Below are 25,233 nucleotides of genomic sequence, written 5' to 3'. Positions count from 1 at the left end.
AATGAGATTTATACCAGTTGCACTAGTTTAAAAACTCAGTGGAATTTTGGTCATCATAACCCTATTGTAATATTGTGATATAATAATACCGTTTCTAAAAACAGGGAGTGTGTAAACTGGACACAATTCTAGGGGGAGTGCATTCCACAGTCCTAGAGTCTTGTAGGAGAAAGCTCTCTCCTGCATGCATGTCAAGTGAGTATGTGAAGCTGTTGGTATTCTCAGGATGTTTTCAAGATCTAAACATCGAAACAGGTGCATAAAACGACAAATTACCCCTTAGATAGCGAGGCCCCAAGCTGTTTAGGGATGTGAAGATTAGAATCAGCCTTGAATTGGATGTGTTAAGCAATTTGAAGCTAACACAGGTCTTTCAGTGTTAGGGTCATATGCCCTCAATGCTGTGTACTACATACGTAGCAGCCTCAGTGCTATGTAGAGCATTCAGTGAGAATCCCTGATCCTCTTTAAAGGCTATGTAGACCTTGTTGCACTAGTCAAGGTACAAGTTAGGTCAAGCATGGGTAACTTGCCAAGTCAGGTAACAGAAGGCCCACCAACGTTCTCTTTAGTTTGTATCTGTATACACATACGTATGCTTGCATTAATGGAAACTGCCAAGTGTGCTCATTACTGCCAATCTGTTGGTGTGTGACACTCTTTTCTTTGATATATGTATTTTATGCTGCTTCTTTATTAGGCTTCCTGTGATTCTCCCATAGCTTGGAACATTGCTTTGTAAAAGTAATCCATCAGTTTCTCATTATGTTACTTGGTAGCACTATGTTACATTAGGTATTCTTGGATGGGCTGAGGGGAGTATCCTGTCATACTCCCATAATGTATGAGATTGCTGGAATGTTTTTTTTGTCTTCTTCAAAACTTTAAAACTCTGCTTGTTTCTAGCCCAAAGTCAGAGTAATCAGAAGTGGAGCAAAACAATGCAGGAAGTGTTAGCTCCTCACCACACTCCCTTAAAAGCGTTTAGAGTATTGGGTAAGAGGAGTGATGCTTAAAACACTCTCCAGGAAGTGTGGCTAGGAGCACTTCACTGCTGGTTCCTCTGAACAAGAAGTAAAAAGTAGGATCTCGTGCTTTATAGCATGGGACCTATTGAACAATTTGAAAATAAAAACCACCCACTGCTCTCTGCATCCGATCTTCCTGCATTCTTTAAACCAACAGACAGATTGACAGACAGACAGAAAAAACACCCACAACGGTCAAAATCCTGTTGCTTCATGTGCTAGAGTAGGCCCACTGAACCAATGGAGATTTGAGGAATCTGATTCTTTGTAAGGTCCATTAGTTCAAGTGGGCCTACTATAACTGTGATTTACTTTAACATAATAAGTTGCAGTTAAATTAGGCCCATTAATCAATGCAGTGTATGGAGGATTTGACTCTATATATCCCTTTTATTCAATAGATTTATTGTAGTGCAACTTACTACACTACAAGAGGATTTTGGCCACTGTCATTGCTGTTCACTGCTCCCCAAAACAACTTGTTGTGAGCAATGCTTGCTACCCTGGCAAGCATACCATGTTATTCAAACATTCTGCTCCACAGTCCTCTTCTTGGGTTTGTATAATTTGATGACTTGTCAATGGGAAAAGAGGAAGAGTTTATTTGCCACTGAATGAGAAAGAAGGTTTATCTCTTTTCAGGAGAGGTGTCTGTGATGAGGTGGAACAGAGACATGATAGAACTGGGGTGGCAGGAAAGGAGGGAGAGAGATGTCTCCAGAAGTGGAACTGTTTCCATTCTTTCCTCTGAAATGTATGCTTTTATTCAAGTAATAATGTGCTACTGATCTGCCAATACTTGACTGTCCCTGCATATATTGATTTCTCACTTGTTGCTCAGTGGCTCCATTTTGGCTGCAATCCTTTTGGCACATACCAGTTGAGTTTTGTATTTAGAGTTTTGGCTAATTTAGTCCTGACATAGGGGAGATCATGTCATTTTATGACCTTTCCAGGTCCTAAGTAGCTGATTGGTTGGTATGTTATCCGCCTGTTAGCAACCTTAGCCTAATGCCTTAGACAGTTTACCCTTTGAATTAAGAACCCTGCACTCATATTTAAAGTCTGAAAAATGGGTATTTATTCCTGTTTTACTCTGTGAAGAATGCTAATTTTAGAAACCAAAAATGTGTATGATTATTATGATATTTACAAATTATTTAGTTAGTAATGAGGAGATCCAAAGCTGGTATGAGCGAAAATTGGGCTTGGTGATTTAGACCTTTACAATACCACATTTTCATTTTCCTTTTTATATTTTATGTTAAGTGGAAAAATTTAAAACAACACTTTTGTCAAAAATGCATAAGCTGCAGTTCTAAATTTATGTAAAAATTCACTGCTATGTTTCTATAAACCTGCCATACATTCTTTATTTTAAATAGACAGCTTTTCTAAATCACTGAGCTCTGCTTAGACAAGTGGTGTCTCCTTGGTTGAATTTATGAGTAGATTTGAATAATAAATTCATATTTCAATGAACATATTTTCATTAAAACTGTAAGGTTTATTTTACTGTACTTTTAAATAATGGCTTATTATAGAAGCTATAGTTTAAATTCATGCAGTAGTTGAAACTTAGTGTACGGTTACTAAAGAGAAAGTGAAAAGTGAGAGATGCAAAATGTTATTCATAAATTTCTCGTTGTTAATTGTGAAACAGTTTGCTTAGAACAGCCAAACCTGAGATTGGACACTGTGTTTAAAACTTGTGGTGGGAGAATTGACATTGCCTTAAAAATCTTCAGATGCCTCATTGTATCTAAACTATTCGTATAAAGGATCAGAATCTCAGGCTTCAACTTTTTTCAGCCTGGCAATGTTGTATTTGTACATAACGTTTTAGGGAATGTTTCAATTTTGGATCTTGTGATGAGGTTTTAGGAGGCACTGCAACATTCACATGGTAAGAACAGCTTTTATAAGCCCTTAATATCCCCTCTTAAGGCAGATAAAATGGAATAAAACTACAGGGAAGATGCTAATGGAGCTCTCTTTAGAATTCTTTATGCAACTGTCTGGTCAAGACATGTTGCTTATAATTGATGTGTCCATTACTTGAATTCTCTTGTAATTATAGTCAATAAGTCTTGTAAATGTGTTAAAGCTCACTAAAAGCATACAAATTCAAGAACAGAGTAAGGCTAATAATTTAAAATAATCAATGTAGGCATTTCAGCACTTAATTTCCCTTGTGTGTTGATAGCTGATCATTCTTAATCCATTAAGATTTATTTAGTCGTTTACAATGCAAAATAGGTTTGCACTGGTCACTTGTGCCATTTGAAAATGTCCACCAGGTTAAGTGCAGAATGTAGTCCATTAGTCTTCCTTGACTATATGTATTAATTGCATTTAAAATCAAGTTAATGTGGATGTGAAAGTGAGGTAACTATCAATATATGACAAAGCAACCGTACTTACATAAGTTACATCATTGATTGTAACATTTAGTAAAAGTTAGCACACTTTTTAGCATCTTGTGTATGTCTTATCACCAAGTGTATTTTCATTAGGAATGAATGTACTGCAGAAGGACTTTGTGAGGGATGACAAAACTCATCTACCTTTTAATTTTGCAAGTCACCTTTTTGAGAAAAGTTGCAGAATAGATTTTAATCTCTTCCCTTTCTCACAGCACCTTAAAATGAATTGCTTTTCTGATCTTTGCTTATGCCCATAAAATAATGATGCTGGTGTTTTATTAATAGTTAACTGGAAGAGGCTTTTACTCTTCCAATTCCTACGGCTTTTTTCCTTCATATATATATTTTTTGATTTATTTAATATTTTATGTAATGTTTCTGCACAATAAAAGCAGTTCTATAAAGCAATACATGGAATGTGGCCATCAGAACTAAAAATGCAATCCCACCTAAAAGGCATGCAGGCTGTAGTGCACTTGGAAGAGGGAGAAGCCTGTTTGATGGCACAATTACCTTTGATCCGCCTGAACTTAGATTAATTGATGCAGCTGCCATCCTGGCTGTTAACTGTGGGCAGAAAAATTCTAGAAATGGATGAAGAAAAGTAGGCGTAGGGTAGGAGTTGAATTGAGCTGGATCCAAACCATTCTCAGTCCACACTCATAGTCACAAAGCTGGCACAAATTTTAGACAGGGTCTGAGTGCTTTGGTGTGATTTCCAACTTCCATAGTGGTTTGGATTCAGCATTGCTTAATCGGGTCTAGGGTTAGCAAACCTGGCTTTCAGCCATTTTGGTTGGTTTGAATTGCACCTTTAGAGTCCAGAGGAGAACACCACCATGAAGAAAGCTGCAGGATCAAATGTCAGGTTTGCCTTTATGTTATAGAATTCTTTTAATGAGTTTATGATGCAATTCTGTGTAAGTCTGTTGCAAGTAAATCCTGCTGACTTCAAGGGGCTTACTCCCAGGCTATAGAATTGTGATCTTATTCTTTTATGTGTCTTTAAATAATCCATAGTTGTATGTACTGTCACAAGGTTCACCACTTTCAGTCACTAGATACTATCCTTAAAGACTAGTGATAATGAAGAGTAGAAAATAGGTGTTTTCATACACTCATCCCAAAGCTGCTTCCGTAGCAGATGAAATAATATCCACTGTATGGTACAACAAGCAAATCTGTCACACACTGACAAGTTCAAATGAAGAAATACAAAGAAAAGCAAAATAAATTTTAGAAGGGGAGACTTTTCAATTTCCAATTCAAACAGGTCTTATCTACTTAATTAGAAACCAGAATTCTGAAATTCATCCATCTTTGCACTGTCTCTACTTTATGATTTGCTCAGAAATCATAAATGGGTTAAGCATATTTTGGGTAGAGTTACTAATGAGGATGAAGATCCAGCACTCAAATGTTTGTTTCTTAAACTGCGGTGTTTGCATTTAATGTAGAAGAAAATTTGGAACTGGGAGATCCCTTATGACGAAGACATCTTTGCTACTTATTTCAGTTTCTTAAGCACATTTTCTAAAATGTTAATTTTTCCCAGAACATGGTTATATTTCAATTTTAGCATACAGTGGGGATGCATTAGGGAAGAACCTTCATTGCATGGAACTGATAGCAAATGTTGATTTAAGAATCTGGTATGCAAAGTTATAAGTGGCATTCAGATTTAATACTTATTTAAAAATCTATCATGTGCTACTGGAAGCTTAACTACTATTGCATATTTAAGAACAGGTGGTGGTGGTTAAGAATAGGAAGAAGAAAACGCTTATGGGCCCCTACCAATCTTTTGTTTTTCTGCTTCAGCTTCATAGAACAACATTTGCTTGGATTTTGCACTTCTCTTAAACAGTATATATTTGTTCTTTTGTGTTAAGTGCAGTAGTGTGTAACCATTTTTATGGTGCAGTTTCACGTGACAGTGGCAACTTCTATATATAGCAGTGGTTCCCAACCTTGGGTCCTGAGTTGTTCTTTGAATAAAACTTCCAGAAGCCTTCACTTCTAGCTGTGCTGGCCAGGATTTCTGGGAATGTAGTCTAAAAACATCTGGACACCCAAGGTTGGGAACCTATATATAGGAATGATATGGGCAGAGCCAGCCTTGTGAATTTTTCCTTATTGCAGTTGTCATTGCCTGAATAGGACAACAGTCACCCATGCAGTTGGCCCATATTGTTTCCTATACAAATAGCTGTCCAAATGTCAAGGGAACTTGCAATGAGGAAGGTAGTCCCATGTTCCCAAGATAATGTGCTGAATAATCGTTAACTTTAATTGTCTTTGCTTCATTTTCTGGGCTGCTTGATTTAGCTCTTGCACTTTTTTCTTATCTGCCACTATGGTAATTAGTTGCACTGGCCTTCCTTAACCTGATGCCCTCCAGATGTTTTGGACTTCTGTTTCCATGATTCCATGGAAATTAACAGAAAAGGAACTGAGCTCAATCTTCCTGATATTTCTCACCAAATTACAGTATAGTGGCTCAAATCCTGTTGCGTAGCTGTACATGTATAACCAGAGTGGCCTTGGTAGCCAGATGGGCATTATAGAAATCAAATAAATCACTCAGAGTTGCTCCACTGGTTAGGCAGAAATCACATGTAGCCAACAGTTCTGCAAATACAGTTATAAACATTTTTTTAGATTAGGCATCTTTCAGTCTCGAGAGACCATGGTAATGTGCTCTGTCTGGAGGTCTTGGAACAGTGTCTATTGTGGCTGAGAAGGCCAATTCGAGAGTGACAATCCCTTCCACACTGAAGACAAATACAATCTGTCCCCTGTCCAGCTCCTGATTTTGCTGGTTTCGGGACTGCCTCTTTGCCTCGGCCTGCTGGACAAGGTTCTCTTCAAAATGTGAGAGGCCATGATGCAGCGCCTGCCTCCAGGCTGAACACTCAGACGCCAAGGTTTCCCATCTGTTGAGGTCCATTCCTAAGGCCTTCAGATCCCACTTGCATATATCCTTGTATCGCAGCTGTGGTCTCTCGGGCGATTTCCCTGCACTAATTCTCCATGCAGGAGATCTTTTGGAATCTGACCATCAATCATTCTCAGGACAACGTAGATGTTGCTGTTTCAGTAAAATATACATGCTAAAAATTCCAGCTCATTCTAGGACTACTCTATTTGGAACTTGTCCTGCCAGTTGATACCAAAAATGTGTCAGAGACAATGCATGTGGAACATGTTCAGCTTCCTCTCCTGCCAGGCACAAAGGGGCCAGGACTCGCTGCAGGAATGTGCTCAGGACACAGGCTCTATAGACCTGGATCTTGGTATATGCTGTCAGCTTCTTATTGAGCCATACTCTCTTTGTGAGTCTAGAGAACATGATAGCTGCTTTGCCAATGCGTTTATCCAGCTCGACATCTAGGGAGAGAGTATAAACAACACATTCAGGCATGTGATGCAGCCTGCTTGGGCCTAACTTCCTGAATTTCCTCAGCTAGAATGTTATACCACACCAAATACAGTAGGAGTTCAGGCAGCATTCAGTTTTTGCTGGCTGGATAACTCAGTGCGTTGGGTACCTGGTTGTGGAGCCGTAAGTTAGAAGTCCAGTTCTCTACTGTGTTTCCAAGGGAAGGAGCCACTATGTGTAGCCTTGGGCAAACTGCACATTCCAGAACATCTCCATAAGAATGGAATGGTAAATCACTTCTAAGTACTCTATGCCTAGAAATCCATGGAAAAGGGGTTACAATCAACAGGCAAAATCCAAAGAAACAAGACAAAAACATGTAGCACCTTAAGGACTTACTATTACTTTCCACGTTCCACTTCATCAGACATAAAGAAACTGAATGAACTGAAATGTAGATGCAATATCAGTTTCATATTCTGAATGTTCATTAGTTACATGCAGTAATTAGGCCTCTGCTTGTTTTAGGGTCCTGTTTTAAAAAATTCTTTGGGAAGACAGAAAACTCACACCAGGTTTGAGCAGAGATGGGGGGAAGAGAAGAGAGAGAAGGGTGACTGTGCAGGTGGTGGTGGTTTGAAAATGCAGTTAAACGAGATGGAAAAAAGAATGAAAGAAGTTAGCAGAGGAATCGTGTTAATGTAGGGAATATAGACAGTTTTTCTTAGAGCCTTGTGATGAGAGATGGGCTTGGTAGTAGTGAAGAAAATAACAGTGGCAATGGATAAGAACAGAAGTGTTACGTTTGGTAATGACTTAAGAAACCTAGGCTTATATTCAGTCCATTTCTATGGGTGTCCATCATGCGTATACATTTTATTTCAGTTGTTTCCCTCTGTATTCTTGATTTGTTCTAAAATAGTGATCTTCAAACCATCGACAGAGTGACCTGGTAGACTGAAATGGTTGGAGACAGGTTTCTGTTCATTGTGGTTTTTGATGGCAGATTTGTGGGCGTTGATCCGTTTCCGTAGAAATTGTCCTGTTTGTCCTATGTAGAATGCAGAGGGGCATTGTTGGCAAAAGATGGCATAGATTACATTAGCTGTGGAACAAGTGAAGGTGCCTTTGATATGGTGTGTGGCATTGTTCAGTCCCGTGATTGGGTTTCCAGAATAGATGTGTGCCTAATAATATAAACAAAACCTGTGTTTTCTTACTAAACACAAAATACCCACCAACAATTTACTTATATGCTTTTATGCATATATATTATAAAATACCAGCCATTTATACAATATAAATGTTTATGATATCCAAACCACCTTAATTGAAATCTAAGCTACATTAATTTAAAATATATATACAGCCATAATTTAAAATATATATACAGCCACAGAGATGCCTAAAAGATTATCTCAAGGCTACATACATGTTTATAATATATACAATTCCTTTAGTAATAAATAACCCATCCGCTAGGAAGCCTGAACAATCATTCATACGAAGTGTTAAATTCATTCATAGAAGTGCTTAATTCCTATAGCCCATATCTTATTATGCTCGACATTTCCTTGAGAGTTTTTTTCAAAATCCTCACTGCTTTTCTTCTGAATCTAGTTTGCTTTGATAACAAACTGTCCTTATTTCTTGGTAATAAACTGTTCATTGCTGCTGACCAAGATGCTTGCATATGAACTTGGTTTCAGTTTTCTTTATCAGAGTGCCAGGACTCAGTACAGCAAGGAATAAGCTTCAGTTTAAACAGGCTTCCCAGGGAGAGAAAACTAAGCAGAATTGGCATCTGGGTTTGTGGCAGGGTTTAGTCCTGCTGTCTGAGTTGCTTTTTTGTGGTCCATTGTGTGAGTATTTGCTTGAAGTTGGAGGGTTGTCAGTAGGCAAGCATGGGTCTCCCATCAAGGACTTTGGAGAGTGAAGTGTTCTTGTCAAGGATAGGTTGGAGATCGCTTGGGATGCCTATGAGTGGTCTCAATTGTGGACTGTAAGTGACAACTAGCGGTGTTCTGTCATTTTGTCTTCTGGGTCTGTCTTGCAGTAGATTACTTCTAGGTATGTGTCTTGCTTTGTTGATTTGTTCCTTAATCATATGGGGTGAGTATAGTATTGTGAGGAATGCAATTTGTACATCCTTGAGGCTGGAATCTCTATCTTGTGGGTCAGAACAGATGCACTTGTACTTGGCTGTGCATGATATATGTTATTATGTGCCCAGGATGGAAGCTGGAATAGTGCAAATATGGTATGTTTCTGGTATAATATTGATTGATGGGTTTCTGGTGTAACATGGTGCTAAGATGTCCATGTTGTAGTCTCACAGTGTTGTCTAGAAAATGCACCTGTTGCATAGACTGTTCCAGGGTGAGGTTGATGTTTGGTTCAAAGTTATTGAAATCCTGGTGGAATTTTTCTAAAAATTCCTTTCCATAGGTCCAGATCAGAAAAAATGTCATCAGTGTACCACCAATAGAGGAGTGTTTTTTGGGTGAAGCAGTTGAGAAAGCATTGTTCCAGGTCAGCCATTAATATGTTTGCATTTTGTGGAGCTATGCGGATGCCCCTTGCAGTTCCATTGATCTGGAGGTAGGTTTTTTTGGGGGGGGGGGGTTGTCAAAGGTGAAATTGTGTGTCAGTACAAAGTTACAAGGGTGGTAAATCAACAGCAAGCAGTTTAATTATTAATGAATGTTGTCCTTATTTAGGTAATCTAATGTGCCAGCTATATGTTATAAACAACTGAGCATGGAATTTGTATGAGATTGTATACGTTTTGAATTGTGGATATGTGCATTCAGTAGAAATTATATGCCCTTTTAAGTTAAAGACCAAGTCAAATATGTAAAACACAAAAACCATTTTTTCCAATGAAAGGATGAACAGTGTCATACTTTTAAAACCTTGTTTCCCATGCATCTTGCTTGCACTTAGGTTTATGCTACTAAAAGTCTCCTAGAAACATACTGTATGTATTTCTTTAAATGAAAAATGTTGCTTTCAAAGTACAGTTATGGCTTTTTGGGCAGCAGAATGAACAGCAGTGCCAGGGGAGATGCCTAATTGGAAAAGGCAGCCGGTATGACCATCCCATGTCTTTTAAAAACTTATTTTCTTTATCACTAACTCCTTGAACCTGGCATGAGAGACAACAGGTCACCAGTGCAGTCGAGTCAGGACTGGGGATATGTGATCAAATTTCCTCTTTTCAGTAATTAACCTGACTGCTGCATTGTGCACCTGTCTAATCTCCAGGTCAGCTTCAAGGGAAGCTGCAAATAGAGAACATCACAGTAACCGATCCGTGAGAGAACCAGTGTGTGAACTAATGTTGCCAGAGCTTCCCCATCCTGGAAAGGACACAACTGTGCAATCTGCTAGAGTTGACAAAAAGCAGATCTAACCATGACCAAAATTTGCCCCACATATTTATTTATTTATTTATTTGATTTTTACCCCGCCCCTCTAGACCATGTCTACTCGGGGCGGCTTACAAAATAAAACAGTATAAAAAAGTATAAAAACATATTAAATCATAAAATTACATAAAAGAGTCATATCTAGGATCACTCCCAAGTTGCACATGTTTCACCAAGCCTATCAGGTGATCCCCTCCAACAGGAGGACCTCCGTCTTGTCTGGGTGCAGCTTCAGCCTGCTAGTCTTTTACCACTCCAGAACCAGCGCTCCAGGACCTGGTATGGCATCCACTGCAGAAGAGGTAAAGGAGAGAGAGAGCTGTGTGTCATCAGCATATTGATGGCAGAACATTCCAAAACTCCAGATGACCTCCCTCAACTTTGGGCAACCAAGCTCTAGTCAGGAAGAGTCAAAGATGACTTTTATCATTTAAATAGTCATATGTATTTTTTTGCATAATGTGGACATGGCATGTGGTTTTACCTTGTTAAAGTCTTCAGTCTTCCACAGACGAAAATCATTGATAGGCCAGCTGAAAAGATACAAAAAATGTATATGCATTCAAAAACATTGTCATCACCAGCAGTCAAGTTCTTAAAATTAAGTAGGAACAGTGGAGTATAAGGTTGTCCTTAAAGCTTTCTATGTTATAGGCGATGTAAACCCCTGTAGAGAACTTAACGTTCTGTCTGGGCACATGCGTTCCTTGGCTGATGAAAATCAGAGAGCTTGGATTTGATTTGAAATGATGGGTTAGGTCAGTGGTCCCCAACCATTTCCAAAAAGCGGACTGGTTGGGGGCGGGGGTCTGTGCAGGGGATGGAACACACCTGTGGGTGTGTGGAGCACGCTTGTGGGTGGGCAGGAGTGCTTGTGCGCATGTGCAGATGAGCAGAGCACCTGTGGGTGCAGGTGAGCGGGCCGTGTACATGGGTGGGTGTGCAGGGGGGAGTGTGTGCAGGGGGGCAGGAGATCTGTCTCCATTGCCTGCTACCAGGCCACAGACTGGGGATTGGGGACCCCTGGGTTAGGTAAAGGAAATCTGTATGACAAATTTACCTAGCTTAATCTGTTTTGCTTGATGATCTCTAGTTCTCAGTGGTGTTAATTTTGTCTGTGTAGATTCTACTGTTAGATAGCTAAATTTGCCATCAGCTAAGTCAGAAACAAACAAAAGCAGTGATACCTGTGTTGGCACACAAGAAATCCCAAGCCCTGTACTGATGTGGTATTTGTGCAAACTTTTCAGGATATTATATTTTCTTTCAGCAAGATGCTGGATGCTTGTGGAGTATGAAGGGGAGGGAAAGGGAGAAAGATAGTTTTTCTTTGCATGTTATATCAAAGTATAGTAATGAAAGGTAGAGGGACGCAACAGACAAAGAAAAGGGTCTCATTAGGTGATACACTGGTGTTAATTTTGCCTGGGATGACCCACAGACTCTGTAACAGGGGAAAATAAGACATTTTAGCTCCCTCATTTTACATATGCGGTTGAGAGTGGGCCTTCTCAGTGGTCTCCCCGAGGTTATGGAATGCCCTTCCACATGAGGCTAGACTAGTCCACTCTCTCCTCTCTTTTCAGCAGCAATTGAAAACATTGTTACACCAACAATTTTTTATTGTTTAATATATAATTTTAACATAGCTAGTTTCCTTACATTTCCTGCCAATATATACTTTTAAATTTGTTTTTAATTTTTTAATTCTTTCATTTGTTTTTTTACGATGATTTTAATATTTCCTTCTTTAATACTTTTTAAATTGCTTTTTGTATTCTGTTTTTAATTCTTGTCTCTTTTAATGATTAGTAAGCTGCCTGGGGTCCTGCTGTTGGGAGAAGGGCAGCATAGAAGTGCAATAAAATAAATACATAATTTTAGGCAATGTAAGTCCCTGATAGTGAATTCAAAGCTGCCTCCATCTTGTTCAAGCATGCCCTGCCTTGTGCTTGTAGAGGTGCCATCTCAGTATGAAGTTCAGTCCTTTAGTTACATCAAGTTATAAAGGGGAAGATAAAACTTATGTGAGCCTTCACTGGCGTAACTGCTTGGATTTGAACTTTTATGGGCTGTTAACAGGAAATAGCATTAAGTGGGATGTTAACCACTGATATGAAGGACTTAATTCAGAAACATTAGTTACACTGTTTGAACTGTACAGCTCAAGAAATAATGTTACCCTTCTACTGAGGGCAAAGAGTGTAAATAAGAAACCTAACAAATGAATCATGATTTAAGAGGAAGTAAAGTACAGCAAAGAGGATATCACAGTAAATGTTCAGGTATGCATATTTTGGAGATGTTGAAAGGCAGGGAAATGTTTGGGCAATTTTGGCTTCATGTAAAGAATAAAGTTGACCCATGTAGTGAGTGGATTTCACTCTAAAATTGTGGGGTAACAGACCTACTTGGTAGACCATCAGCTGTCCCTGATCATGACCAAGATGTTTAAGGTAGCTGCTGCTCATATGAGGGACTTTTATTAGCCCAGTACAGTGTGCGTACTTGGCCCTGTGCCCTGTCATAAATCCATTCTGAAGGTCACCATGACTTCAGAAAAACTTCAAACTAGGCTTTTGTTCAAATAAAACATGTACGTATTTGGTTTCATAGGATTATAAACAAAACAGACAAACAAATGAATACTGTAATAATCTTCTAGTTATGGTTAAAAAAACCCATGCCCAACCCTTAATAGGTAACTATTAGAGATGGGGACGAATATAAAAATGGATCGCTTTTTCTGACGAATATAGCTGATTATTTAAAAATTGTCAATCCATATTTGTGGGTTCCAGAGACCCCCCACGAATATGAAGGGATGAATATTTACCCGTTTTCATTCATCCTTCGTATTAAAAACAAAACAAAATACAGTACCAGCAACCCAATACCACAGCCTACCCCCACCCCCTTCCTTTCGTTACCTTAGCCTGCCTTAAGGGAATCCAGGCTGCCCTTTGCAAAGATGGCAGCTGCAGCTTCCCTACCCTAAATGAAGCTGCAGCTGCCATCTTTGCAAAGGGCAGCCATTCTCCCTTTTTACACACCGTGGCTGCAGAGGCCTGATGGAGATTTTCAGGTAAGGGGGTGTTGGTGGGAGTGGGGTGGGAGTAAGGTAGGGAAAGGAAGACGGTGTCGGGGTAGGCTGTTGGGATGGCTGTGTGTGTGTGTGTGTGTGCCTATCAGCTTCTGATCAGCTGACTGGCGGCTGGTGGGCAGAATGGACTTATGTGCCATGTGTGGTAAACTCTCCTGGGGGGACCCAATTTGTGGCTGAATAACTCGGATGTCCAATATCCAGTCTTCACCAAAGTTGGCAGGTGTGTTGGGGAAAGACATAGGAAGCTCTGTTGTGATTCTGGGGTCTCTAAGTACCTGGGGGGAGTTTTTCTGGGGGTCTTCTTTGTGACTATATAACTTGGGGGCCGGTGATCCAATGTTCACCAAACTTCCAGTAGTTGTAGGAAAGTGTCTGAGGAAGCTTCTCTGCAAATCTGGTGTCTCTAGGTAGTTGGGGGCCAGTGTTGTAGCCATTTAAAGTACAGATGAATCGACAGATCGATTTGTTGATTTGTCAAAGAATATTCATATATTTGTATTTGTTGATCCGTTAACCTTGATGAATAACAGATCAAAATGAATGACCATTTTTTAACTTGTCCCCATTGCTAGTAACTATTGAAAATATTAATAATGCTAGAGTTATTCAGGATTAATATCAAAATTTCAAGAAACAGTACCTACTTTGTAAATGTTTGCTCCAAACATCTGAGTGTTTTAAGCTTCTTTATTGGGTTTAGGCATATTGGGCAGAAGGGCTCAATGGTGTAATGACAAGAAATGAATACAGATTGCGGAGTGTGACAACAGAAAAGGGGCAAATCTATCATGTTATTAGTTAGAAAAAGAAACCCAAAGAACATGGTGCTCAATCTAAACCCAAAGAATATGGGGCTGAAGTAAAATGAAAATATAAATATGCATAGAGCACTTTGCCATCACTAGGCATCGTCTTGGCATTATATATTACCTAATTATTCTTTAAGCTGCTGAGTTAGAACATCAACTTCAACACTTTGTGTTTAATGTGGAGGTAGATTGACTTTACCGAAATTTATCTTATTTTCATAGGTCCCTTTATAGAATGCAGTGTTGATATGGAATGCCACCAAATTAATGGTTAATTCAGGTCTATCAAGTTAATTTAAATAAACTGGAATTTTCTGATGTGATTGATAGAATGTGATTGCTGTTAGCTGCAGTCTCAACCTGCTTTTGACATTTAAACATATAAAGCTGACTACATATAACTGTTCAGGTGCTAAATATATTTTACATCTATTTCTAACAGTAGAAATGGAAGTATTAAGAGATCTAGCTTCATTGTCATTGAACTGTGAAATATTCAACCTTGTCTGCCCGTGCTTAGTACTGTTGACTTTTTTATTTCTGCTGGAAGATTAAAATTAAATGCTTCATTTTTCGTCAGCTTTTGGGAATTAAATTGAAATTTAAGACTCTAAATTTTTTTTAAACCAAGATCCTCAATTTAAACAAAGTCTTCGTTGAGGATATTCAGTGTTCAAGGGCACAGCAGAAAGGTTCATTGATCAAGTATGATGTACTGTAACATTTTTCTTATCCGAGGTCTTTTATGTATATTTATTAAAGATCCCATATTTCATATTATGCTTAACTATACTCGAAGAAGTTCTTCACAAAACATATCCTAAACATAATATGAAGTATCTGTGAGCATATTGCACTTACTCTTAACTTCAACTCTTGGATTTATGGATACAGAGATCCGCTGGTCTTATAAAAGTTGGAAAGGGTCATAGTGTACTTTAAAATGATGTTTTACCATGTATTATCCCACTACTGATACCTGCCAGCTTTAATGAATGCATTTTCCCTCTGATAATTTAATTGCCTCAATCTGATTGGAAAGTCATCTTCAGTTACAATGTGCAGTTTCACTTATTTTTCCCCTTGAACTGATTGTGCTACAAATAACATGACATTTCTGCTTTCATCTCTCTCTCTCTCTCTCTCTCTCTCTCTCTCTCTGTGTGTGTGTGTGTGTATGTGTGTTGGATTGCATGTGTGTGTGAGAGAGAGAGTGAGAGTGAGTGTGTGAGAGAGAATCCTATAATTCTTTGGTCTGTTCTAGGCAGTTAAAGTTTGTTCTTGAAATAAATAATGGCCAAAATGTCAATACTTCTAGTTTTCAGAATAATCATAAATTCCTGACCATAAAACAGTCATAAAGGTGTAATATTTTATTCACTGTATATTCATACACTGCATGTCATTGCTGTAGAAGGCAGTGAATCATTCTTTCTGTATGGTTTCCCCTCCCTTGCCCCAAAATGGTGCATGTGTGAGAGAGACTTGAAATATTCATTTTAACATTATTTCAGAGAAAAGAATGTAGGCAAAAGCAATAATAGCTCAGATGCATTTGTCATCAAAGTATGTTTTTGTACAAATTAAAAGGAACAATGTTTGAGGTATAATTCTGCCATTAGTAATAACCAAGCATGCTTTTTGCTATGGAAGCCAGGCATGTTGAATATCGTTAACATAGGTCTTTCTTCAAAGCTTCATATTTCGAACATACAGGTGCAGATACACATGCGGAAAACACGCTCATAGCTAAAATGTCATGTACTGTTTATATTTTTCGCTCCATAAGACACACCTTTCCATAAGACACACCAATTTTTTAGGAGAAGAAAACAGGAAAATATAATCTGTTTTCTTCGCTCCATAAGACGCACAGACTTTCCACCCCCCTGTTTTCTGGGAACAAAGTGCGTCTTATGGTGCGAAAATACGGTAATTCCCCAGTACTATGAGAAACCGTGAGTGGCCTCAGCCTTTTTGAAGTACAGTATTGGTACCAGCCTTTCTGATTATTGACTTTAGGCTCAAGAGTGGGTTTCAGAAGAACCATGAGGAGCAGTTTTCACAGAGAAATACCAATATTACCTAACTGCCAATTCCATTTTTTAAAAATTAAATGTGCTGTTGTAGAGCTTTTCATGTGGTAGAACTTTAGGTTTCTATGGTTTGAATGGAATCATGTCATCCCACTGACAGAACTCAATTCTGTGAACAGAACTGGGTCAGAGTCCCCTCCCCCTTCAACCTTCCACCCCACCACCCTCAAAATTGACTTCAGAGAGCTGGAAAATGGTTTCACAGTAGACATTTGGCTGGCACAGAGCGTTGTGGGAAAGAAAAAGAGAATTGCTTGTTGTGCTAGCAGGAATGTGATAGCACAGCATGAGGTTCATCCCATTGCCAGGATGCTGCAATTTAAAGTCTCCTTTTTACAATGCTGTTCTAAGGGAATCATTGTCATCATCAAACTGCAAAGCTGGTGAGGACCTGATGGATCATCGAGTTCAACCCCTGTCAAAGACGCACAGTGGGGAATTGAACTCCCAACTTCTAAACCACTGAACTATTCTAGCTGTTCTGAAGGAAAAATAACATATTATCATAACACCTCTGCCTTATCATGGTCATGGGATTGGGTTTTATTTAGCAGAAACTTCTGCAGTACAGGCTTATGCTGGGCCGTATCCCAAGACCTAGCTATTTTATAAGGGACAAACGTTGTGGAACAAGTTCTGTGGCCTCCTTTTAAAGTTCTGTAGTCTCTCATCTTCTAATTATCAATACTGTTTCCATAATAAGGGAGAGCTCATTAATGAAGCCCCATTCTCGCTTAATAACTTTTGTGTTTGAACTTTGGGAAAGTATCTTTAATGAGAAATATGTGGTGCATACCCTAACAGTATCCCTGGAGTTATAAATGTATGCAGTAGGAATTTTTCTTTTTGGGGCTAGGCAAGCTTCTTAAACAGGTTAAATATTGGATAGTCGTTTCCACACCCACCTTTTATTTCCCCCACAAACTGTGATTTCTTTATCCAAGGGTAATATAATATTCTAATTCAACTCCTATCTTTATGCTAAATTTTACTTAGGATCAAAGCCGTTCAAGTGCAAGATTTGCCACTTTGCAACAGCTCAGCTAGGAGATGCCAGAAACCATGTCAAGAGGCACCTTGGGATGAGGGAATACAAGTGTCATGTATGTGGGTGAGTAAATTGAAACAGTTCCTCCCTTGGTTAACAGGAGAAGAGTGCAAGCTATGCATTGCTTCAGCATTCAAAATGGGGATGCGAGGAAGAGAGGCTAAAATTATGCATGCATATCCTCCTTCCCATTGTTATGGTAAATTCCTTAAATGCAGTTATGACATTCTTTTCCTGCTTCTAATCCAGTGCCGCAAATGAGCAATTTTATGGGCTACAAGGTCAATTTGAACCTGTAATCTGTAAATTGACTAAATTATAGGATGTTCATTCACATTGCCAGGGAGAATAGTAAATTCTCTTTTTAAAGATATAAAAAATAGACTTTAATTTGGTGTGCATTTTGTATATATATATGTCCATACAGGTATTTGTGCTATATCTGTTTATATTCTAGCTCAGTGAACAGATTATGGATTTGTGCAGTGCCTTCTGTGCTGCAGGAAGCACAAGAGGAACAAACTTTCAGAAAAACTATCTACTAAAGATGTATATGTTTAAAAAAATTTGAGACATCTTACATTTGTAGCGTCATCTTACAAAACCCTGTTTTCCTTCCTTTTGTAATGGCTATTTTGTCAGAAGGGCCATTCGTAATGTTTAATTGTCCTTCAAATGTGTTGCATTTAATACGGAGGCTCTGAGACTCTTTAATGCAAAGCTAATTAATTTAGCAGAAATGTTTAAAAGGTTTTAAAATGCCATGGCATATATGGTACATCACAGGACATTCAGAGATGGGTTTTAGTGCTGTACGTCTATTAAAAGTGTATTTTAATGTTTTTCTGCTAAAAGAATTAGCTAATATATGCATCATGTAAAAATGGTTTCCTCCAAACAGGTTACATTGCTGCAGAGGCCTAGTGGCTCGTTCACAGAGCAGCAGTGGTTTAGTTAGTTAAACACGGAGTACACCAGAATGGTGAGGTGGATGGTTAGATATTTTTCATACAGACATTTCTCTTGTCAGTTTTTGTAGCTGCAGAACAAAGTAAGCCATGGTTGAAAATAAATAGAATTCCATTCACCAAAACTTGTGACATCAACTTAAAAAATACTGTTAGCTTACTAAGGCTGGTGTTATTCCCTTGTGACAAGAAGAGCTAGAAAGGTAATAAAATGAAAAACACTGTATTTCTGAGAGTATTCATGAGAGTAGTCCAGTGTAAAATAATAGAGAAATAGCTGCTGGACTTTTAGCAGAAAAAACTGATGACAAATGCAAAATGTTGTTATTAATCCATAATTATTAATATTAGTGTTATTTCTCCACATTGCTGGTGCATGGGGCAAACCAAGTGGTCAAGCCTAAACAATAGAAGTAAAGTCAAATTTGTGGGTGAGATGCATGTTTGCAAAAAAAAAATGTGTTGTTTTTTTTTTTTGAAAAATCAGGAAGCAAATCAGCGACTTTTGGCAATTGTTACTATTATAACTGCTATTTAAATTAATAGCTCAGGCCTCAAGATTTCCTTGGCTTTCCAGAAATTTTTGTCTGAAAGGCAATAAGTGCAAATTTGTAAATCTCCCTGGGAAACTGAATGTGGACTTGGATCTGAACAGTCCAACATAAAGTATACGTGGGTGATGGTACAAAATTGGCATATGCTTTCTGGTGACCAGTGCAATATTTACAATTAGTATAGTCTTTCATATTTGTGAAGGATGAAACATTTTATATTGTAGAGAGCAATCACTAATTTTACCAATTAAGGAATTCTCTTTACTAGACATTTAATTACATTTATTTGTCAGTCTTTTTAAACATAATACCAAAAATTCTATCTCATTTTTCTGTTGTATTATGTAATTAACTGTGATATTATAAGTATCTTGTAATTGCATGGTGCATGATGTGGCAACTAACTAGAGAGATGCACATGCTTCTGTTGTGTACAGATATTTGGTTATTTGCCAGCAGTGTGTACATGAACAAGAATTGAATTGGATCTAAAAAAGACCAGTGCCCTTAAAACTGTCAAAACAATAAAGAACATATCAGTTTTCAAGTGTGGATGTGAATGTGTGGATATAAGCACAAATTTCTGTGCCTCCATGTGTGTGTATGTGTGTGTGTGTGTGAAAGAGAGGGTGAATGAGAAGGAATAACCTGTTTGGTTTGTCTGCCATGTTAACAAAAAAGATAGGGTAGTGTGTAGATTACAGCATAAACGTGGCAACATAAAATTGCTGGGATTGGCTATTGGATTAATGGCAGTATAGTGCGTTGGTACATTAACATCACTGACAATGTCAATTCATTATCATTGATAGCTAAATAATCTTAGAAATGCTCAATGGACCTATTAGTTCCTGAACATAAGCAGCTCATGCTGCATTTCTTCATTAGCTTTAATTGCTATAAATTTACCTTTTTAAAAAAACATGTTTTAAAAGGTGACACGATCTTTCAGGAACATTAACTTGGTAATTTTGTCACAAACAGAAGGTCTTGTACTATGTTTTCTTTTCTTCAATAGTTAAGAGTCTATATTGTGACTTTTAGATTCTAAACAACCAGCTTTCTGTTAGATAGAAGGTACAAATGTTTTCCCAATTGCTACGTGGCCGGTTTGGGCATTTTTTAAAAGGTGAAATGTCAGTGCAAAGCTGTGGATGATTATGTAAGTTAAGATACTACTTTATTGATTTGAAATAGACTACTGTTATGAATTGGAAAGTGCAAACCATTGTAAAGTATTGCTAGCCTAAATGCTAAAAATGGACAAAATATTTTATGTACTGTATCTCATGCAGCAAAATCATGGAGAGAAAAGAAGATAACGGTGTTTTTTTACACGTTGCTTTTATTGTTTCAAATCTAACTTTAATTTTTTCCAGCTGCACACTAGAAATACTCTCCCATAGAAATGGGAAGCTACTAATCTTTCAACAGTTGAAATAAACCGTCTGCTTCTCATTTCCTTATCAGCAGATGTGTGGTGATTGTTTTCCTTTGCTTACGCTCATGAATGGGAAATGCATCCCTTATTTGAGAAGGGTTCTGTTTTCAGTGACTATCCCAACTGCTACCTATTTAAATTTAATTTTCTGAAGTCTGCCTATGAAGTTGTTCATGACACTAAGATTAGCAAATCTAACTGGTTTCTCAGCATTTAGCTGTGTTTTAAAAACTTGCATTTTGCCAATGTGCTAAAAAAGCTTACCATGCACTTTAGAGATTTTATGCCTCAGGTACGTGAAAAATGAATTGTTCCACACTTCAGATTTTGAACAGAATTTATGGGCATCTTATAATTTAAAAATACATCTGCTTTTGCTCTGCCTTTGTTGTGGACATAAAGCTTACAAAAATAAATGTTACAACTAGAGTTATTTACTTTCCTTTACATTACTTGCTTAAGTTAAAACAAACAAACAAATAAATAAATCACTGAAAAAGAAACTAAGTAGGTTTTATGTGTTCAGAAATGTTAATTTTCTGAGCTCAGCTTATATGTTCTTTTTATACATTCCTCTTTTATCTCTTTACTAAAATATAACCTCTTTAAAGATTTGGAAACATGGTTTATAGCACACATTTTGGGTTTTTTGACTCACTTTTGTGTAGTTATGCATCTTTCTTTTAACCTACACAACATTTAAAGAAGTACTTTGAAAACTTCATTGCAAGTTAGACTATAGCAATATTTCAAGTGCACTGATGAATTTGGCTTTTGTAACTACCCTGTATCCCTGAAAATAAGCCCTAACCTGAAAATAAGCCCTAGTTTGATTTTTCAGGATGCTCGTAATATAAACCCTACCCCAAAGATAAGCCCTAGTTAAGTGAAAGTCTGTGCTCCACCATTGTGCAGCAACCAGAAGATGACATGACTGTAAAATAAAACATCCCCTGCAAATAAGCCCTAATGTGTTTTTGGGAGCAAAAATTAATATAAGACCCTGTCTTATTTTCGGGGGAACACGGTAAGTTATAATGTCAAATTATGTTGATTTGTGAAAATACATGTGAAGAAAACTGAAATAATTTCATCAGCACAGAAGACTCATTGTGGACATTGACATGGTTTTATGATTTAGCAATTGGAAGAAAAATTGTAGTCCACAAGTATGTGTAGAGTTACCTAAGTTGTTATTTCTATGGGTTTTGCTACCATTTTATCTCATAAAAATATTGTACTAAAATGTTCTCTAAAAAAGGAATTTACAGAATATTGAAACCAATTTTTTAAAAATTATAAGTTGTACCTGGAAACTGCTTGTCTTGAGTCTTGGCCTAAAGAACAAAAAAAGATGCATTTCTGAAATGTATCATTGGGGTAAAAAGAAGATGTGCTTCTGGCTGCTACATATGATTTAATGGTGTTGCTAGTGAACTGTTTGTTCTGAAATACAGAACTCCTTAAAAGGAAAGTTGAAACTTCAGTATAACTATTTTTGTGTGGTATTACCTATTTTTTGTGCATTAGAAGGGATCTCTGTGTAGATGATTATAATGTCACTTTCTGACCTTTGCAGCTTGAATAATTGTAAATCATTGCTTCATAACGTGTCAGAGAATGTCTGTACTAGGCAATTAAATGGCAGAATATAATAGACCAAATTATTGCCTGTCATGTTTTCAACAACACAGTTAGTATTTGAGTTACACTTAATCATTACGTGCATTAGCAACTTCATTGGAATCCTGCTTCAGGCTGAGCATGAAATACATTACATTATTTAAACCTCTAATGGTAGAAGCCATTTATTTGTGTTGAAGTGTACAACATGCAGAGTTTCATAAAGCAAGGAACACTTGAGAGCTTAATTTATCCAAATCAAAGTCTAAAGGCAGATAAACACAAGTGGCAAAAATTAGTAATTTTTATATGCTGGAAATATTTAAAAATACATGGTTGTGAGTAATTGCAGGCAGCAGGAATAAATTAAAATCACTATTTTTAGTTGGCTGAGAAAGCTAATCCTGTTGTATACTTAAATCATCAAATGTGCCAGAGAACAGTGTTTTTGACTGAACAATTAATTACACACATCATATCCACAGCTGTATCCAAAGAAACTATTTGTTTCTGTTGCTCAGATCATCATGAGGGAGAGTAGACAAGCCTGGATCCAGCGATGCTTCAGTTTGTGGGTGTTACTTAGTAACGGAAAATATTGTACGAATAATAATGTATTTCAGTGTCAAGACACACCTTGATTTTAAAACTCCTTGAAATGCTTGAACTGCTGTACCGCACACAATACCGTTTTCTTAGGTAAGAGCATGTTTCCGGGAGCCTGGGCAAGAATGAATCACTGTATGGCTTTAACTTCTGAGGGGCCCCCTCAAAGGGGTCCCAAAGGTCTTGCTACTGAATAGCTTGCAGTATGCTTCACTAGTGTCCAGTATGGCAAATGAAGCAGAAAAGTCAAGGCCAACTTCTAGTTGTAACGCTGTATGACAAACGTATTTTTATCCACCTGTACTTCAGCTGAGTTATAGCAGTGCTTTTGTTGGACTTGCTGAAGTGAAAAGATATGAAAAGTACATACTTAGCTGAATATATGTTTGTATTTGAGTTAGGGACACTTAACAGTGATTTATACCTATACCTCCCCTATATATAACCTAGTGCAGTGCACTTTCAAACTGCAATTACAACGATACACACAGCTATGTGATTGTGATAAATGTGCCACACAGAACAAGTAGTGCTTCGTCTACAGACGTGTGTGTGTGTGCGTGTAAAAACAGGATACATTATTAGCTCCTAGAAACATTTGTTGCAGGGTAGTCTGTGTGTTTAATAAAACTAAAATGATTGTGAATGTTGGATCCTTCTTGGCTGGTAGAATTTATTGTAATTAACAGTGCCCATGTCCAGTAAGATGGAATTTCTCTGCCTTTACTCAGAGAGGAATGCAGTATCTGTTCGGCAAAATTATATGCCTGATTTGTGAAGGAAGTAACAGTTCAGAGGCCTTTTTGCAGACTTGGCTGAATCCGTGCTCCGTGTTATTACTGTAGTCCATTTATACACATATAAAAATGGACTTAGTGGAGAGACAGGATAATGTTTCCCTTTGCAGCTATTTAGATGTTTGGATAGATCTTTACATGCTTGTTAAGTAAGCATCATACTTCTGATTTTCAACAAACTTGTTTTGAATGGTGACTCCCTATTATGGCAGTCGGTTGGCCTGGTTTCTTTGACATTACTACACAGGTAAAGACAGTTTTTTAAAAAAAATTCTGATGCCTCCCCAGGCAATAGGCATCCTGGAAGAAATTATTGCAATTTAAAAAAAAAATCTTGAAACCATAGGAAAATTGTAAGGTGTTCTTTTTATGCTGTCTGTGTACATTGAGCAAGAATCTTGATAGGCTACCTTCATCGTATCATGGTGGGTGACTCCCTATGGGCTTTCAAAACTGAGTTTGTGTTGAGGGTTCAGGTTTGTTTTATTCCAGGCTGAATTGAGGACGGGGCATTGGGAAGCCAAACAGTAGGCTCCAATCACAAGCCCATGTGGCTTGCTCACTTCATCTAGTGTCAAAAGAAGTTCTAGCTGTAATCATCTAGCATATCACTGTTTCTATTCAAGACATGGTAGAAGAGGGCATGTCCCTAGAAATCTAGATTTACAAGTGTGCTTAAGTCTTTGGGATAGACATTTGACACTCTGGCCTGGTATCCAAACTTGTTCTAGCTGGAGGACAGCAGTATAGTAGTACTTTCTGTGCTGGAAAACTTAGAAGATACAACATTGCTACATTTATCACAACAGCTGTAGGTTGGTCATTCTCAATATAGAGGTTGTGTGTGTGTGTGTGTGTGTATGTGTGTGTGTGTGTGTGTAGAGAGTGTTTTCATGCAGTGATGCGGTGTGAAAAATACCAAGCGAGATGAACCAATCTTTTGACTTGTTGTAAGGTAGCCTCCCATGTCCCTAAATGTCCGCTAATTAATTTTAGTTAGAAAATTAAAAAATCATGTATGCTTAAGGACTTCTTTCTAGTCTTCTTCTTCTTTTTCTTCTTTTGTATTTACTTAATTCATAACAGGAAATGAAAAAAATGGATCTTAGTTTTTTGCTAATGGTTTCATATTGCAGGACAGCTCCTCTTAAGGTTGGGTGAGACAAGGCTGATGGAACAAGTGGAAGAACTGAGAATCGATACATACCACTATGCCCAAAAGACTATGGTGTGTATGTCTTTGTTAACTTCCCTCCCCCCCTCCCCCCGACCTAGTTCTGGTCATGATAGGTATAGAGTGGAATACATTGCTCAGGTTGGTTCCTTATTCCTGTAAGCTGCAACCAACATGGACACTGGTCGGTAACAGTTGGAGTTGTAGCCTGAAACATGGCCGAATTACCTAGGTCATCTTGTCAGCCTTACATAGCCTGCCTATCTGCCCAGGCCTGGGAGATGCTTTGCAGTCCTACCTGTGGAGCATGGACATAGGGCTGGCTATTACCAAATAAAGTGTAGAGAGCCAACCAGCTCTTGTTCTCTCCTATATTCTGTTACACAGGTGAGAAAACTGAAAGTGTCAGAAAAGGATTCAGCTTGTGCTGTCAATTATCCCTTCATCTCAGTTCTTCCGTCTTTGCAGGAACTGGCAAATTGCAGGCTTATTGTTGTATGTGTGATGCACAGCAAACAGAATGCTTACCTTTCTTTCTTGCTGTGTAGTTGTGCTTCTTATCCGTCTTGAAGGACTATGCCTTTTAGATAAAAGGAAACACTTTCTACAGTAGGTGCAGTAAAGTCAGAGAGTGCATTTTGTGAAGAACAAAAGTCATGCGACCGAGTTTGTGTGTCTGTGTTTACAAATGAGCAAAACCACACAGTCTTGGCTAATGGTACCATGACTTGGTAGTACAATCCC

General features: G+C 38.0%; 1 protein-coding gene across 1 annotated transcript in view; it reads left to right on the top strand.

Moving 5' to 3' along the window:
- The window catches only part of ZNF407 (zinc finger protein 407), a 442,451-nt gene that overhangs the window by 36,336 nt on the left and 380,882 nt on the right, over nt 1-25,233 (top strand). The window contains exon 3 of the mRNA XM_020801805.3: nt 17,275-17,389. Coding sequence (XP_020657464.3) covers nt 17,275-17,389 — 115 coding nt within the window. The remainder of the gene's footprint in view (nt 1-17,274; nt 17,390-25,233) is intronic.

Source organism: Pogona vitticeps, chromosome 4 (assembly GCF_051106095.1).
Source record: "Pogona vitticeps strain Pit_001003342236 chromosome 4, PviZW2.1, whole genome shotgun sequence".
NCBI classification, from domain to species: domain Eukaryota; kingdom Metazoa; phylum Chordata; class Lepidosauria; order Squamata; family Agamidae; genus Pogona; species Pogona vitticeps.
The sequence above is the reverse complement of the archived record's forward strand: the minus strand, read 5'-3'. Positions and strand labels throughout refer to the sequence as shown.